General features: G+C 52.4%; 1 protein-coding gene across 4 annotated transcripts in view; it reads right to left on the bottom strand.

Annotated features, from left to right (window-relative positions):
* The window catches only part of ATP2C2 (ATPase secretory pathway Ca2+ transporting 2), a 54,791-nt gene that overhangs the window by 2,720 nt on the left and 33,677 nt on the right, over positions 1-18,394 (bottom strand). For 3 of the 4 annotated variants that reach the window (XR_008372880.1, XM_053553558.1, XM_053553551.1), the window contains exons 12-26: positions 17,666-17,790; positions 17,441-17,538; positions 16,420-16,521; positions 15,052-15,141; positions 12,461-12,562; positions 10,073-10,229; positions 7,333-7,503; positions 6,549-6,646; positions 6,407-6,457; positions 5,159-5,325; positions 3,391-3,459; positions 3,193-3,309; positions 1,944-2,091; positions 610-708; positions 314-455 (exon numbers count right to left, since the gene is read on the bottom strand). Coding sequence is in view for 2 of the 4 variants with exons in the window: in XM_053553558.1 (XP_053409533.1) it covers positions 314-455; positions 610-708; positions 1,944-2,091; positions 3,193-3,309; positions 3,391-3,459; positions 5,159-5,325; positions 6,407-6,457; positions 6,549-6,646; positions 7,333-7,503; positions 10,073-10,229; positions 12,461-12,562; positions 15,052-15,141; positions 16,420-16,521; positions 17,441-17,538; positions 17,666-17,790 (1,736 nt within the window). In the remaining 2 variants the exon portion in view is untranslated. Of the gene's footprint in view, positions 1-313; positions 456-609; positions 709-1,943; positions 2,092-3,112; positions 3,310-3,390; positions 3,460-5,158; positions 5,326-6,406; positions 6,458-6,548; positions 6,647-7,332; positions 7,504-10,072; positions 10,230-12,460; positions 12,563-15,051; positions 15,142-16,419; positions 16,522-17,440; positions 17,539-17,665; positions 17,791-18,394 lie in introns of those variants that run through there. The other variant, XR_008372884.1, reaches the window with a different exon arrangement.

Here is an 18,394-nt window from a genome sequence, read left to right as displayed (position 1 = left end):
GAGAAAATCCAGCTCTCTGTCTTCAGAGGAGCAGGTGTCTGGGTCACATTGCTGGGCCCAGGCCTCCCACGGTGCCTCCATCCCTACCCATCCTCCCCTGGGCCCTACTCCGGGAGCGGCCTTGCCCCAAGTCTCCCTTATGTCCCCCATCCCATGAAGCAGAGCAAGAGGCCACATAAGAGTCCATTCCTTTGAGGACGACTTTGGCCCCTCAGGGTGCTCTGCTGTCCAGCTGCTCTCCTCCCATCAGCCAGCGCCATGCCAAGCAGCCAGGCTGTGCCCCTGCTCGAGGACCCTGGTCCCCTGCACTCACCTAGCACTCCCAGGTTCTCAGTCTGGAAGACCTTCTGCAGGGGTGGGATGTAAATCACGGCCAGCTGCCCTAGCACTGAGCCGAGCACGGAGTAGAGGAACATGTGGTTCCTGAAGAAGCCGACCTCAAATATCAGCTTGGTCTGCGGGACGAGAAGGCCTCGTCACCCATCTGCAACCTGCGTCGCAGCTAAGGCAGCAGGGCCTGGCTGCCCCCGCGGAGCCTCAGCACCTGTCACCAAGAGCCTAAGGTCCTGCAGTGAGGGGGGCTGCCAGGGTGGGGGGCCCGGGCCTCACCTGGGAGCGGCAGGTCAAGGCGTTGAAGAGGTCAAACAATACAAAACACGTGAATGTCATCGTTGTGGTGCGCGGGGTGTTGGCTTTGTCCTCGGGCATCTGGAACATTAGTGCACAGGAGGGAGGTTGTAGCAGAAGACGAGGTGGTTCCGGGGATGCAATTCATCACCACCCACAGAGCTGCAGGCAGGGCTGGCTGTCCCCAGGGCAGGCTGCAGGCGCTGCCTTCAGCCTCACTGTCAGCAGTCATGACACCAGCAGTGAGTCTCCCGGGCACACGTGCCCGCCACAAGGACCCAGCCCCTCGTCAGGACTGTCAGCTGCTGGGATGATAAGGCTGCCTAGACACGATGGCACAGAGAGGTGGCACAGCCATGGAAACACCACCTCGTCCGGGAGGTAAGGCTCCCAGGGAGCTGATGCTATGATGGCTACTTCCATGTAACAGAGCGTCGCTTCCTGTAGCTAGGTCAACAAGGGCTGGCTCGTAAGAGGTACCTGAACCTGGGCCCAGGGGCAGCCCTCGACCTCTCCCTGCCTGGTACTGGAACCCTGGGGACCCGAGCTGAGGTCACAGTCGGGCCAACATTGCAGTGTATGGCCGGAGCTGAGGGGAGACCAGTTCAGAAGTTTCTGGGCAGTGCTCACTTCAGCTTCCTACCGCCTGAGAGGCCCCGCTCCCTAGCCTGGGCAGAAGGCCCTCCTCGTTTCTTGCCTAAGTTCAGCTGCCAGAGCAGAGGTGTTCAGACGTGAGCCTTAAAACAGCATCTGTGGCAGCAGGGCCTGGGTAGGGCCCAGGCATCTGCGTTTCTCACAGGCTCCCAGGCCCACTGAGCCACCGCCAGGACCGGGGAGGCCTGTCTCTTCCCCCATAGGCTGGACAGGTGAGACTGCAGGGAACTCAGGGCAGGGGTAGCAGAGAAAGCAGGCCAAGGCTAGGAAAGGGAGTCTTGTGGACAAATGTGGCCCTGCTGGCCAGCGTCCCACCCTACTTCCCGCATATAGGCAAGAAGCTGGATGGATCACCTGCCTGCTGCCCATCTAGGCCATTGTACATCTCAGCCCAGAGTGCCCTGAACCTGCAGGCCAAGAAAATGACCCCTGATGAGATCTGAGGCCAACTGCCAGTTCTGGAGATTTCGAATTGTCCCCTGGTGACAATAATAGTATTAGGGGGCACCCTGCCTCTGTAGAAAGAAATCTGAATTTCTTTCTGAAAAGCCTCAAGTCCTGTCCACTTCCTGACAGCCCCACGGTCTCCTGCGTGAGCCCCCCAGGAGTGAGGCAGGACCATCCAGTTCAGTGTCTGTGCCATGAGAGGTCAGCAGGCTCACCTCCTTCCAGAAGATGAACAGGGTCCCACTGATGATGACCGCGGCAGACAGGAGCACCTTCAGGAGGAGGGCACGGCTGAGGATGGTGTCCTTGATGCTCCGCGGAGGCTGCCTGAGGGCGTCTTTGTCAACTGGCTCTACCCCCAAGCTGCTCAGGACAAGAGAGACACCTTGAAATGAATCATAATGGAAAAAGGACCCTCAAAGCTATGTCTGGCAAAGCCTGCCGGGACAGGGTGTTTGCCACATGCCCTGGGTGTTGCAGTCCTGGCAGCTGTATGCCTCTACACTCACGCCGGCCTCTCACTCTGTGCCCCAGACATCGGGGGAAAAACCACCTGAGGAGGCTGCCCACCCTGTGGTCTTGGAGCCAGGCTTAGCTGTCCCTTACACTTGGACGATCCCATCACCACAAGGGGACCCCCGAGAGTCAGGATGCAGGCTCTGCCCTGTGCAGAGCCCCTGTCAGTGAGGGCCGCTGCCTCCAGCCAACCTCCAAACAGCAGGGGAGGCAGGTGGTATGGCGGAGCAGGCCAGTGAGGCCCCCACTGCGGGGAGGGGATTCATCCGAGGGCCAGCACTGTACGTACACTATCGCACTCTTAGGGAGAGCTTGCAACACTCACAATGGGCTGCGGGGGGACAAACAAGGACAGGCTTTCCCTGGGCAGCTGCAGTGATTAAGGCAGCTGAGACCGTAAGCTGGCTACTTCAGAAACAGCATCTAATGCCAGTCTTCCGACTCCACAGCCCACTCTTTCCCCTGTGCCCTCAGGCTGGCTTAGGTCCCCCTTCTCACTCACTCCTGCAGCTGGTGACTTTCTGAGCAGCTGCTGTGGCCAAGCTCTTTAGAAGCTGGCAATAAAGGAGGGAAATTATCAAGAACCCTGCCTTGCGAAGCTGACAGTGTAAAGGGGAGGCAGGTTAGAACCAGATAAATAAGATACACGTTATATATGCATGTGTATAGGTATATACGCCTGTGTGTCTGTGTATCCACATGTATCTCCATTTTCACCTTTAGGGAAAACTAAAGCAGGGTGAGGGGACTGAAAGGAGGAGGCTGCTGTTAGAGCAATCAGGGAGGACTTCTCAGAGGCAGTGACTAGGCAGGGGGGCAGAAAGCTCGACCCTCTCCCAGCCCTGCCCACCAGGTGCGCCCCTCTCACCCCAGTGCACACGTCAGTTTTCTGGGAACTCGTTATGGAGAGTCACTGTTCATCCCTGCAGCCCGGCCGCCCCGCCTCACCTCTGCGCCGGTGGCCCGTCCATGATGATGTTGATCCACAGGATCTGCATGGCATTCAGGGGGCTGGGCAGGTTGAACACGGTTGACAGAGCGATGAGGCTCAGGGCGGAGATGCTCCTGCGGGCACGGGCAGACACAGGCCATCAGCAGCTGCCCCTGCTTGGCACCCAATTCTGGGAAACGCTGGGCTCCACTTACGTGCTCAGCTGGAACCGGACAAAGTTTTTGATGTTGTAGAAAATCCCCTTGCCTTCCTCCACTGCATTCCTGTGAGAGAAGAGGGCGGTTACTCAAGAGGGTCCTGGGGGAGGGCACAGTCAGCTCAGCAGCTGCTGAGCAGAGCAGCGGTGACCAGCCTGGGTGGACATTGCACTCGGAGCCCAGGAGCACACACCAATAGGAGACAATATTGCCCTAACTGATGCCCACCAGGGACTAGTCCCTAAGCCATGTCAGTGTGCAAATCATATCCTCAACGCCTCCAGGTAGATCCTAAATCTCTCCCATCCTGAGTCCATAAACCCTGCCCCTTGCCCAAGACCCCTGACGTGCTTAAGGCTCCTCTGTGACTTACCAGGGAAGAGATAGCAAACCCATTACACCTGAAAATGAGATCTGGGGGCGGGACAGAGTGGGGGTCAGGAGGTGGGCGGGCACCACCTGCTGCGTCCTCAGCAGGCTCTTTGCAAAAGTCCTTATGAAAACTTGGCCTGAGGTCCCTAATGTAGTAGGAAAAAAACTGTCTAATGCCTCCCCATAATTTTACTAAAAGATTGTGTGAAAGAAAATTATAGAGTTATGACTATACTTTTTCTTTTTAACTAAGAGAGTACGTGTGTGTGTGTGTGTGTTTATTGAGACAAAGTCTCACTATGTCACCCTTAGTAGAGTGCTGTGGGGTCACAGCTCACCTTAAACTCTTGGGCTCAAGTGATTCTCTTGCCTCAGCCTCCCAAGTAGCTGGAACTACGGGCTCCTGCCACAACGCTGGCTATTTTGTTGTTGTTGTTGTTGTTTAGCAGGCCTGGGCCGGGTTTGAACCCACCAGCCCCGGTGCATGTGGCTGGTGCCCTAACCACTGAGGGACAGGCACCGAGCCAGGAGTATGTGTTTTAAGGATTCCTGTAGTGAATCCACTGTAGAAAAAAGACTGCTCTGGGAAGAGCATGATCACACAGAACTTAAGTGTTTGTTCAAGATTTTTGACATCAGGCTTAAAGAGTTTTCCCCAATTACTGTGAAAAAAAAAAATGAGTAAAATCTCAATTAGAACTAATTAAAATCAGATCCAGAGGAAAGGTACATCTATTAAGAGGAAATACTGATAAATGAAACAGAAGAAAAATTTTTTGTTTTTTTCGTAATCCCAGAACCTAGAGATGACATCAGTGGTGATTGATACGGGGCATTTCTGGCTGGTCCTGTCTCTCTTCACTGCGCATGTCCACAGGGCACACGGGACTCGGTGTAATATCCCCACGTGCATCTTCTCAGCATGCTACAGTAGGAACAGTGCTATTTCTTTGTGTCATCAAAATACTTTTCAAAACACGACTTTTACCTGGCATGCAGCACTCCTCTGTCTCACCGTGAGCTACTTAGGGGGACGCTAGGCTTTCCTTATACATAACTCACTGCTGCTGCCTGCAGACCTGACCCAGCTCTCCTAGAGAGGCTGGGGCCTGAAACACAACTGCAAGTGAAAAACTCAAGTTCTGCAAGTGTCCGTAACATCCCCTGGGTGCTGAGTGCGACTGGCCCCACCACCCTACTTTGAGAGGGCCTTGGTGTCTGCAGGTGGTAACACCTCCCACTGCCGTGAGCTATGAGATCCAGCAATCACTGGGGATTCCTTGGGACCTCTTCTTGGCAGGAGCCCCCTCTGTCACTACAGTGGCAGATCCCACAGGGAAGCAGGCAACCTAAGGTGTTTTGCAACTGCGAATCCCCCTCGTGGGCAGCTTACATGATGGCTGAGAAGTCGTCGTCCACCAGGATCATGTTGGCGGCCTCTTTACTGACATCCGTCCCTGTCCGCCCCATGGCAATTCCAATGTCGGCAGACTTCAGGGCAACCGCATCGTTCACCCCATCCCCAGTCATGGCCACAATGGCTCCTGACTCCTGCAAAGCCTTTGGAGAGAGCAGGCAAGAGAGGTCTGCGGGCTGAGGACCCACCTTGGGTCCTTCCTCCTGACACTCTGCTACGCACACTGTGGCCACAGTCGAGGGACCCTCTTAGAGGACACCACGTCGGCTGGCCTGAGCCTGAGTCCCAGCTCTATGCAGAGCAGCGTGGGAACCGGACAAGCCCTTCACCCACTCAACCTCAGTTTCCCCCTCTGCAAAGTGAGATCAACCAACCCAACTTCATAGGGCCGTTGTGAGGTCCAAACCAAGATGATGGACACAGTGGAGCCCACCACTGTCAAGAAAGCCTCATAACACTTATCCATTACTATTAAAAAATAATAATCAGCACTGCATGCCCTGAAACCATGAGGGGCCCAGTAAAGATTAATATTTTCTTTGAGTAACAACTTGCATAGGGATTTGCTCTGTAGAATTAAAAAACATAACAAAAGAAAAAGCGTAACTACTGGAAGAGTCCACAGGCAAATTTTCCAAGTACATGAGAAGAAAGCCAAGCACACTTTGTGTCTTTCAGTTTTTTGATGCACAATCAGCTCTTTACCGGGCCCTTGCAATGCTTCAAGAGAATCACAGGCCTGGCTTTGTTTGATCCTCTTGCCAGCCTTGCACACCAGCTGATGTCATTAATAGTGTCCCCATTTTACAGATGAGGAAACTGAGGCACAGAGTTACATCACGAGAATGACGCCAAGGAGTGCCCAGCTAGCATGCTAGTAAAGGGTCACTTCCGTTTATTTTTTCCCTTTGCCTTATTCAATTCTAGCTCTTTCTTTGTGGCAAATGGCCCCCGAGTTCTTTCTTCCTCCTCCTAATAGGCTGCCGGGGTAGATGACATTTCCCAGCATCTCTTGCAGCTAGACCTGGCCACATGACCTCGTGCTGGTGGGGTGGGGTGGGGGTGTAAGCAGGCAATTTCTGAGCCCTGCCCTTCAGGGACCTGCCTGCCCACCCCTGCTAGCTGTGAAAAGTCCAGCCCTGGAGCAGCAGCCTTGGGCACAGAGAAGGAAGCCACGGTCGGGTCTTGTACCAATGCGTCTGGGGCCTCCCTCACTCAACGTACCTTTATGATTTTGAGCTTGTGCTTTGGGCTGGTCCTGAAGAACACAGACACCTGGAAACAGGGAGGTAACAGAGCCAAGAGTCACAGAATTCAGAGCTGGAGGCCCACCCACTGCCCCTGCTGAGCCTCTGGGGAACCTTACCTTTGAGGCGCGGTCAGCCAGCTGGTCCTTCTCCAAGCTGTCCACCTCCTCTCCAGACATGGCTTGCAGCTTCCCGTTGCCCAGGCCGATGTTTCTGCCTTTAGAGAGAATCAGCTCTGAGGGCCTGAGACTGTGTGACCCCACCCAACGGGTCCCTATCTTGGCCACGAAGAACAAGAATGCAACCCTGATGGATACCACTGACCGGTACCTGCTGTATAAACACGATCTCAATTCTATCCATGTTAACGTGTGACAAGAGCCTTGCTCACCCCACTTTAAAGATGGGGAAACAGTGACTTTCCCAAGGACATATGGCTGGTAAGTCGTAATAATGGAACCTGGCAAGGTTCTATCTGATGCCAAAGATTTTACCTTTTCAGTGCCAAATGGCTTCAAGACAGGGAAAGAACCCAAGGTGTGGCAACCCTCAAAGCAGTAATAATTGGAGGAATCAGAAGAGGGCTGCTCGCTGTCTGCTGATGAAGAGTCTGAGGGTCAGAGTGCTCAATGCTTTGCCAGAAATACATAGATAGTGGCAGAAACCAGTATCTGGGGCACAGTGCTGCCTGTGAAGATGAGGTTCAGTGTACAAGAGGACTCTTCCCTTCAGGAGAACCTGCCAACATTTTGGAAATGGGAACACAGCTCCGCAAATCTCTTTTCTGAGCATGCAGAGCCAGTGTGATCACTCCTGACCAGAGTCACCCAGGATGACTGGTGGCAGTGGCCCTGCTGTAAAGGACGTGGGATTCTTTCTTTCTTAATCCACTCGGTCCATTACCTATTGCCAAGGCTGTTTCCAGAGCATCTCCCGTTATCATTTTCACGGACACTCCTGACTCCGAGAGAACTTTCACCGCTTCCCTCACGCCGGCCCGTGGAGGGTCGATGATGCCGACGAGACCCAAAAACGTCAGCCTCCCCAGCTCGGGCCCTGAGGCCAGGGCCAGCACTGAGGAGAGACCAAAGCCCAGCAAGAGTCATGGGGGCCCAGGGACCATTCTTAGGCCGAATACAGGCCCCACCCTGGCCCAGATCCCCCTCTGTCTTTAAGGGGTGGGGGAGGCAAATTCCCAGACTGCATAGGGGAGGCAGAGAGCTCTCGCTGGCTCTCAGGCCTGTACAGATGTGCCCTGAATTGACGACAGCCCCAGGACCAGCCTGCACAGACGGAAATGAGACTGTGGTCCGTTTGTTCAAGTTACAGAATCTGGCCCCCGCCCCAACAATAACAGCCACAGAGAAGCTTTGAAGTGGTGGACAAGGGGACAGCTCTTCCCTTCATCTGCTCTGTGCACCTTTTGTCTCCTCCAGCAGACTTGGAGTAGCAGCTACCAGAGGTTGAGAAAAATCTACCGAGTTGGGTGGACTCTCTCTGGGGGCCTGCCCCTGACTCTGTTTCAGTGGTACAGAAGCTAGGCCCAGCCCTTGGGGGCCCAGTGGTCTGACAAGAGGGTGGAGTAAGAACTGGCCTTTCATTGTCACCTTACTGACCCCGAAGGGGGCTGTGACTTAGAAGTCTCTAGCACTTCCCTCTTGCATAGCCATGACGCCATGCTAATAATGTCGGCGCCATGTGCTAATAATGGTGGTGTTATGTGCTAATGATGTGAGTGCCATGTGCAAATAATGCTGGTGTCATGTGCTAATGATGTGAGCGCCATGTGCGAATAATGCTGGTGCCATGTGCTAATAATGCTGGTGCTATGTGCTAATAATGCTGGTGTCATGTGCTAATGATGTGAGTGCCATGTGTGAATAATGCTGGTGCCATGTGCTAATAATGCAGGTCCATGTGCTAATAATGCTGGTGCCATGTGCTAATAATGCAGGTCCATGTGCTAATTATGGTGGTGCTTTTCCTCCCTTTCCCAGTGCTCCCCTCTCAACGCTGACGGGTCTACAAATCCCAGAAGCCCCATCACAAGCATGCCCTGCCCCTGGGAAGCACATGGAAAAGCTCTATCCCAGAGGACCTTGCTTCTACCTCTGCCCCTATCACCCTGCCTCGCCTTACCACTCCATGGGACATGCCATCTTTTCCTCGGGGGAGATGCTGCAAAGCCCAAGCCGAGTTTCTAGGGGTTCCAGCAGGCTGAGGGGCTTTGCTAAGTCCCCTGGCCCCACTCTATGCCTATCACACGGCAGGCGCTCAGTTCACACCCACTGGTGATGAGTTGCAGCCCCTCTGATTCCCCGGCCTGCTGTGGGCTTGGAGGAACGCACAGGCCCTTTGTAACTCCAGTCACCAGGATGCACTTTCCCAGCCACAGGTCGGAGTTATGCCCATTTATAAAGGTGAAAAGACTCATGTGTTGGGGGAGGCAGTGGAAAGTCTCAACCCACCTCCATAAGTGACCAACTCTTGCTATGTTCTCTTTCGACGCCCTGTGTATGGGTTCAAGAGCTGGCTCCTCTCCAGACTAGCTGTGTGGCCTTGCCAGTTCCTCAACCTCTCAGGGCCTCACCGCAGCCCAGGGGGGATGCAGGGCATGGTCAGGGGGTGGGGGAGCAGGACCCAATTACCAGTGTCATGTAGAGCAGGGATAGGGCTACATGGGAGATTTATATACTAAAGTGGCCACTCTTTAATGATGCTATCAGCAGATGGCAATGTGACGCAAATGTGTAGCTACTTAATAACTTGGCATGTCAGCCGTAACAGCTGCAACAGCCAGTTCCATGCCAGTCTCTCCTGTGCACGGCGTCTTCCACTCCTCCCAAAATCCACCAAGTAACAGCTACTACGCCTCCTTGGTGCAGAGGGAGAAACTGAGGCACAGGGTTCCCTGTGAGGCTGTTATAGATCTAAGTGCTGCACAGACCCTTCTGGGGGCACTGAGATGGGTAAAGTGCCCCTGCTTTGGGGGAACACACGCCTCACTCAGGAAGAGGTGACACACTCTCAAGGGTTGGCCATGCTCTGCCCCAGTGATCCTTGAGGGCCTCGCCCTGCACAGCGTGACTCATGATTCTGCTCCCTGAGCGGGAAACCATGGCAACTGGAAGGGACAGGGCAAGCCCAGCCTCTTGTCTTCCCAAGAGGATGCAGGCTGTCTGGAGTGTTTTAAACGCTTCCTCTGAAGCTGAACGTGGTCACAAGTGACACCGCAGGGAGGCTCTGGTGCAGAAAATTGGAAATGGCTGACAAATGAAAAATGTTCCTTGATGAAAAGGAGTTTGGGTTTTCCTAACAAGAGGCAACAACAAGGGAGCCCTGCCAGGCAAGCTGGTGGAGGGAAGGAGGAGGCGGCATCCCATTCATCTGTCTTAGAAAACTCAGCAAGTGGGGGCCACCTGTCTCAGACACAGGAGCCACACACAGACCCATGGGTGTCCTTAGTGGCTGGAATTGGGGGGCTCTTTGACTTTACTCTGACATAAGATTCTAAGCTCACTTTGCTGCTGTCAGCATGCTGCTGGTAGTGACCTTATCCACTAAAGACCCTGCATTAAGGTACCCCCCAAAGTCAATGCTGTGTGCAAACTTAGAGCTCCAGAATGAGGCCACAGGCACTGACCCCGTAGACCGAGGGATCCCATCCTCCTCTCTTCCTGCTGGCAGAACGACCTCTGCTGGGGCGTCAGTGGCAGGGGGATGCCCCCGTTATTGTACATGGTGCAGTGGCAAATCACCTCTTCAAAGGCCCCCTTCATGAAGTAAATGTCTTCTCGATCCTTGGAAAAGACAAAAGGAAAAAAATCTGCTGTTACTGGTTATCTCGATTCCCAGTGACTGCCACCTCATTCTGCACAAGGGTCCACAGAGTGCCCCAGATGTTTGCAATGGAGTTACTGACAGTGAACAGCTACTGGTCACTGAGTCGGAGCAGGTCCGGGGAACCACGGATCTGCACATGGGGCGCTAGTCTCTGAGTAAGGTCGGTCTCTGACCCCCACCCCCATTCCACACGAAGCTCCCTTGTTCATGTCGCCCAGCGCGTCCTGGCCCATGTTACAATTTTGCTGTGTGCTTCACTTCCTGTTTTCTCTCCAGGGCAGGTGCCACATCTTTTTGTTCCCTCCTATACTCTGCTGGCAAGAGTAAACCCAAGTAAGCCGGGCATGGCTCTTCAAAGTATCCCAGCACTCTGGGAGGTCGAGGCAGGAGGGTCTCTTGAGCTCAGGAGTTTGAGACCAGCCTGCACAAGAGTGAGACCCCATCTCTATTAAAAATAGAAAAACGAGCCAGGTGTTATGGCAGGCGGCTATAGTCCTAGCTCCTTAGGAGGCTGAGGCAAGAGGATCACTTGCAGCCAGGAGTTCAAGACCAGCTTGGGCAACATAGCAAGACCCTGTCTTTACTAAAAATAGAAAAATTAGCCAAGTGTTATGGCAGGTGCCTGTAGTCCCAGCTACTTGGGAGGCTGAGGCAGGAGGATTGCTTGAGCCCAAGAGTTTGAGGTTGCTGTGAGCTAGGCTGACACCATAGCTTGGCCTAGCTCATAGCAACCTTAAACTCTTGAGGCACCCTAGCCTGGGTGACAGAGCGAGACATTATCTCAAAAATAAAAAAAAATCAAAAAAAGAAAGAAAGAAAGAAAAAAGAGTGAAGCCAAGTGAATAGATGACCATTTTCTCTGTGTTTTTTGTCAAGATCTGTTTTGACAAATATGTGGACTATAAGCTCCATGTGGGCCCTGGGTCAGTTTGGTGACACCAAGTCCCAACATTACCACAGCGTCTGCCTGGTTCACCACAGGTGCCTGGTAAACACAGGGAATGAACTCATATGAATTGGCACAGAAAGGTGCCTAAGAGGTGACAACAAGGGAAAACTGTATAACTAAAAAGTTCAAACGCTACATACAGCACGGCCTTGTTTTGAAATCTACTATCCCAGATGCTGCTACGCACACATTTAGAAGCCGGAACACTCTATTCCAGGCTGCAAAGGGGAGTTAGTTACCTGGAGTAGGGGTGGCCAGGCAGGGAAGAGGGGCAGAGTTATAAAAGATTTTAATTTTTCAGGTCATATTTCTATACTTTTTTCAATGAGAATATATCACCATTGCTGTTGGGGAAAAGAGATTTGAAGGTATAAAAAAATGTTAAAAAATTTATAATCCCTTGTAAGTACTCAGAATGTCCATCCACCCACAGCAGGGCCTGGGTGAGCCTCCTGCAGAGCAGAACAAGAGGTGAGCCCTCTGCACAGGGAGACATGACAGATTCTAGAAAGAGCGGGAGAGAAGAGGAAGGCTGGAGAAAAGGGTAGAAGGCAACTGTTTTTTATGAATCCTTTTCACTGAAGAATATCTGCAAAGCCACAGCAGATCTGAAAAGGGAAATAGAAAGATCAGCTGTGACCCCAGCCCGGGGTAGCCACAGTTTGCTGAGTACTCCTGTGGTTCCTGACAACACGCGCGTGCACGATGCTCCTTCCTGACTGTTTCCGCGTCATGGTGGTGAAATGAGCTGGTGTGGGTCAAGAACTCAGCACCGATGCAAAGATAGGACCTGCAAGTCAGCTGTGGGCTCAGTGTCGTGGGGAGTGACGAGGGGGACGCACAGGTGCTCAGCTGTAACTACTCGGTAATCCCATCACAGGCCAGTGAGTCTCACGCCTGAGCCTGCAGCAGAATCCCCACAAACACAGCTGACTGGATCCCACCCCCAGGATTTCCAACTCAGGAGGTCTGGCATGGGATGTGAAAGGCTGCGTTGCTAAGCAATTCCCAAGAAATGTTGACCCAGAGATCCTGCTTTGAGAACTGCCATTTTTAAATGAAAAGCTCATTTCAAAGAGGACCTGAGAGAATCAAAGGTTTAATCACTATCAGCCATATTTTAGTGCGTTTGAAACCTCACAGAGTGCTGGGAACTTGGGGTTCTTCTCGAGGTCTGCATTTTGCCTTAGTTTGGGCAGGGGGCCGGGGAGGGGGAGGGGGCGGCGGCAGCTGACTCACCTCATTCTTTGGGCTGCATTTTACCGCCATCCACTTCTGCTCTGAGCTGAATGGAATCTCTTTCTTTCTTACATATGAATTTTTAATGTCACTCAAGTCCATCTAGGATCATAAAATGAGACATTGTTAGTGAGTCATCTGAAGCCAATCTCCATGCAAAGCTCAGTCCACTTAAATTATTCATTCTTTAAACTGTCCACAGCAGATGAGAAATCTGGGCATTTAGCTCACACAGAAAGACCACTTATTTTCAAATGTCACTCCCAGAAAAAAAGAAAAATGTCTCTCGTCCCAGGGGAGGAACTGATGGTCTTTGCAACTGTGTCTATCTAAAACCCACTTGGAAATAGAATCCTGTAGGTAGAGTTTCTGCCGAGAGGAAGGTACAGCCATTTCCCCCAAAGAAACAACCCCCTGAGTCAGTGCAGGGGCCCTGCTCGGTCCTGAGGTGAGTTTACTTTGGAGCCAGTTATTTGACAGCTCAGAAACTCAGTTTCTCCAGTTTTAAACCCATGATCTAACCAGTGCATCCCATTACTCCCAGGGGTGGAAATGGATTGGGGGTGGGAGGTTGTGTGTAGGATGCAGACGCACGGCACACAGATGGGTCCCAGAACATCTGTGGTCTTACAATTTCATGGGGAATGCTTAAAAAGAAAGTCTCTAAAATGTCTCCTTAGGGGAGTGCTATGCATTGAATTGTGTCTCCCAAAAGATATACTGAAATCCTAATCCCAGAACCTATGAATGTCACATTCTTTGAAAACACGGGTCTTTGCAGATGTCATCAAGTTTGATGAGGTCATGAGGGTGGGTCCTAATCCATTGTGACCTGACTTAAGGAGAGGAAGACGCCCTGTGAAGACAGATGCAGGGACAGCACTGAGGGATAGGGGCAGAGAGTGGGGTGACGCCCCTGCAAGCTGAGGAACTCCTGGATCACCCCCGACTATCAGGTGCTGGGAGGGAGCCTGGCCCTGGCCACACCTATCTGCACTTCTGGCCTCCATGACTGAGATTCAGTAAGTTTCAGTCATTATAACCACCCCACCCACTTCCCCAGTCTAAGGTATATTATTTTGGCAACTCCAGGACAGTGATATGGGGGCAATGATGGAGAACAGCTTGGGAACTGCTGGCCACACCATGCTCAGGGCCCACCTGTCACATAGAAGTCACCTCATATGTGTCAGCCATTATTTATCCTATTCCAAAAGGTATATTCTAAAATCCTAAGTCAGGCCCCTCAAAGGAGGAAAATCCTAGCACGTCAAGGAAAGAGGCTCTGGACCCTCATCCTTTTCTAAGCTGCAGTGGCAGCTGGTGGTGGAAGCAAGAGGGGGTGCTGGACTCCAGAGGTCACTCCTCCTGGACGGCCAGGCCAGGCCCCTTCACTTTGGGGGCTGCTAAGTGGGGCTGACTTAGCACTTTTTGAAAAGGGGAAATATTTGGTGAGTGGAAGACAAAGAACATGATGTAACAATTTCTTAATGTTCTCCACTGGGGAGAAACCGCACCTCATCTGCCTGTACGGGGAGGCATCAAACGCTGACTAAGTCTTCTCCCTCCTACCCACCAACCAGCTCTGGCTTCCCAAAGGTGGCGCTGGAGGAGTGACAGGAAGACACACGGACACAGGGCCGAGGAGAGGGCCCAGGGCCACGCAGCTGAGAACAGGAGGCCAAAGAGGTGGATACTGAACTTGAAGGGAGGGTCCAGGTCAGTGAGGACAGATGGACTGTGCGCAAGGCTGGGAGGCCAGGAGGGACTGGCAGGTACAGGATAATAAGCAGCCGCTTTTCTCTTGACCTTGATGAGAGAAAACTGATTGGCCCTGAGCCCGAGACCAGTCACCTGGGCAGTGAGCAGTCAGGACAGCGGTGGGCAGCGGGGAGAGCAGAGGGGCTCCCACCATGTCCCAGGGAGCCACAGTCCCGGCCAGGCTGGCCGTGGACACAGATGCCGGTGCCACCAGGGTCACCCACCTTGTTTGCTCCTTTTCTTACTTTCTGCGCCCCACGTCCCTCCCCACCTCCTTTGTCCCCACTTCCTCCTCCTTTCTCTTTCCCTGCACCCTCAGGCCTGGCTGTTTTGCCTCATTTTCTTTCAAGGTGTCCCCAAGCCCAAAGCGTAGCAAGTGGGCACACCTGCAAGTCCCCTCGGTGCCTGGCACTGGGCGCCAAGTGGCCCAGGGCGTTCTGCACAGCCACGGAACTCAGGGCCCAAGGACCGACTGAGAGGAACAGGCCACCCCATGGGGCCTCGGGGAGGATGGAGCTGTGTTGGGGGTGCACAGATGAGTCCTGTTCCCTGTCTCCCCAACACCTGAAGGGGTATGAGCCATGGGGGTGCTCAGAGGATTCTTCTGGAATCTCCAGCAGAGGGGTTAGAGATCTATAGAGCTTTCTGAAGCCACACAGAACCTCCACACAGAACCTCAGAGCCCACCTGATTCAGTCTGAGGCTATTTGGGGTCATGTTCTCCATTAGTGTAATACGAAACCCCCCAAGCCTCATGTGCTCAGATGGAAACTTGAAATCTGTTAACCAACCCAGCCTGAGTGAGAGAATGGACATCCTGGAACCCTTACCTTCATTGCCAAGGCGATCAAGGCCCCCTCCGTGGGCTGGCCCATCACAGCATTCTTCCTGATGACAGCGTTGTTGGCAACACAGCCCGCCTGAAAGGGGGATTGTCTAGATGTCTACTGTTCAACCTAACCAGGAGCCAGGGGCCCTCAGGCTCTGGGTTCACTCAGGCCCCTGAAAGAGTCAGACCCTGCAGGCCCACCCATTCTTACAGCTGAGGCTTTGGGGACAAGACTTGCTTTTTAAAATAAATCAGCATCCTGGCTCTTCAAATGGAACACAGTCAGTATTTCTGACCATGTTGAGTGGTGGGTGCCATGAAGCCATTTTTTTTTTGAGACAAGTCTCACTCTGTCACCCTGGGTAGAGTGCAGTGGCATCATCATAGCTCGCAGCAACCTCAAACTCCTGAGCTCAAGCAATCCACCTGTCTTGGCCTCCCCAAGTGCTAGGATTATGGGCGTGAGCCACCGTGCCTGGCACAAAGCTGTTATTTTGATAGTAGAGAAACCAATGGGAAGTTGGGGGGACTGGTGGTTACAAGTGGTGGGTAATGGGGATCGACCACTAACGGGGATAGCGTCTTGATTTGGGGTGAAAAAGTGTTCTAGAATTCAGCAGTGACGATGGATACACAACTTAGTGAAGATGCTAAAACCACTGACCCGTGTACTTTAACAGGGTGAATCCTATGATCTATGACTTCCATCTCAGGTAAAAACTCAATGTATAAAAAATGAAAAAATGGAAACAAAGTGTATGAGTGGCTCCCAACTGCCCCCCGCCCTCGGCCTGGTGGGCTGAGCCTGGGCACGCACATTGCCCGTCTGAGCCCTGTTTCTTTTTCTTTCTTTTAAAAAAATTGATACTTAATAGTCACACATATTTTTGTTCCTTAATCTGCAAAACTGAGACAGTGGTCTCTGTGATAATGAAGTGGGACCCTGGCAGGGTCCTTGAGGGGTGGGGCTTGCTGTTCATTATGGAGGAAGAAGGTGCCTGTCACTGTGAGCTTCGAGGAAGAAGGTGCCCTGTCACTGTGAGCTTCGAGGAAGAAGGTGCCTGTCACTGTGAGCTTCGGCAGCTGGTGGGGAAAGGACCGACAGTATTTGCCGAGCACCTTGTCTGGTGTCACTTAGGTGCCCTCCCAGCAGGCTGTGATGAGCGCAAGGGACTCTAGCTCCCCCTATTGCCTCCAATGTCACCATTTCTTTCAGGGCCATTTTTCCAATGCTGTGACCACCTTACCCCTGGGTGGCCCAGTCACTGTCAAGGAGCGGTTGGCCCAACTGCTATTTCCCTTTTCAGAACGGATTTTCAGAAGTCCTGTTCGACATGCCTATTTCCTCCAGGACACTTTTGACACTTACCTCCACTAACTTGCCCACTGAAACATTGGAAAATTCCTTAATCACTTCCTTTGATGGTAAAAGACACACAGTCCCTTTGCCGTCATACCCAACTCCGCTGACCTGGAGGACCGAGCAGAAGAAAGGATGTCACCAGGAGGCAAAGGGACGCTCCCCTGGTTGGCCTGCAGACTCTTTCCCGGGCATCTACCGCAAGGACGGAATACTAAACACAGGCGAGGCTTTAGGTCTGAAGACGTTCCCTGCAGGACTGTTTCCCGGTCAGCACAGCTCGCCCAAGGGTAGAGTGAATTACAGCAAGTTCACGTCACGGCATCTTTGCAGCCATGTACGTCATGGGTAAGAAAACCCAGCACCAGCATAGGAGAGCACTTGCATTCTAGAACAGGGTGGGCAGTGTTTTCTTATAGAGACAGATAAGCAAATACTTCAGCCTTTGCAGCCTGTGCACCCTCTGTCAGAGCTATTCAACTCTGTCCTTGCGGCCCCAAAACCGCCCCTGACCACATGAACAAGGGGGTGTGGCAGTGTGCCAGTCACACCGTACTTTCAAAACTAAGCACTGGCTCATGGCAATCATTGGCCAACCCCCTTGCTCTGTAAAGTTTTGTGAAAAAGTATCAGGGTACAACATCAGGTGTTCAGGGAGCTTCCAGCTGTGCAAATGCATTCAACAGAGGCTGAAAACCACTAATGAACCAACCAGGAATCACTAGCTGGTCACCGGAGGGTAAGGGCTGTCTCCCAGCTTGCCGATTTTGTGATGTGCATGTTATTTATCAGTGATAAAAATTAAAGGGGCTACCTTAAATTAGTCTTTTGAAACAAAGTATGGGATAATTTAAAAAAAATCAGTCTTGTTTCTTGCTGCTCTCGGTAGCAAGGAGACTGTGCAATGAGCCCTGTTTGTTTCTTCCTTACTGAGCCCTAGACGACACCGCGTGCTTGCTTTCTCTAGAAAGGTGAGGGTCTGGCCGGGCACAGCTCTGTTTCCAGCCTCCTGCATTCCATCAAGACTCACCTCGGCATGAAGCCCATCGGACGTCACGAGCTGGGTCACCGTCATTTCATTGGCAGTCAGAGTCCCTGTCTTGTCAGAACAGAGGACGTTGCAGCAACCTGATTCAACCAAACACACCAGTTTGCACAACAGAGGCTTCATCAAACACCCAAGCTGGGTTGGTGCATGACACCCAAGGCTCACGCTGTCCCACCTGTAATAATCCCACCAGCTCAGGCCCCTCACCTAAAGTCTCCACGATCGGCAGCTTCTTCACAATGACCCTCTTCTTGGCCATCCGCAGCACTCCCAGGACCAAGGTGACTGTGACAACGATGGGCAGACCCTCTGGAATGGCTGCTACAGCCAGACTGGGTTGAAAGGTCAAACAGGCCCCATTAACATGCCCTGAGGGACACTGTGAGTCTCCACTGGGGTTGGCAACTCTTTTGGCCAGTGACGTTTGTCTTTGGTGTCCCCAATGCCCAGTTCTATTCTCCGTTCTCAATTCCCTGGTGCACCTGCCTCCTCCTTCAGCCCCCAGTGCCCTGAGTGCTCCCCTGCAAACCTAGCACTTGGGAAGGGGCCTTTCCTATCAGCCATCCACACTTTAGTGTAAATTAGTCTATCAGACGTTTTGTCTCTTTATGAGCTTTTGCATTGAAATTATTTTCATTTATTAGAGAGAAAGGTCTTGGGTTCCATGAAAGGAATTTCCAGACTCATACAGTGAGAGTAAGTATTTTGGCACAGAGGGTCTTCCCTGGGTCCTTTGCATTTCCCTTTTCCTTAGCTAGGGCTTAGATGTTCCTACGAGGAAGCCAGACGAGGGAATTAAGTCAGGGAAATGAAATGGCAGGGCTGTGCCTTTGCCTGTGGAGCTGATCAGGTTGAGGGTGTCAGCTTTCTTCTTTACAATCCCCCTAACTCACTGTGTCATCTCTACTTTTACATGTGCTTAAAACTTTCCTTAAA

This window comes from Nycticebus coucang, chromosome 2 (assembly GCF_027406575.1).
Source record: "Nycticebus coucang isolate mNycCou1 chromosome 2, mNycCou1.pri, whole genome shotgun sequence".
Lineage (NCBI taxonomy): Eukaryota > Metazoa > Chordata > Mammalia > Primates > Lorisidae > Nycticebus > Nycticebus coucang.
This window is presented reverse-complemented; position numbering and strand designations above follow the sequence as displayed.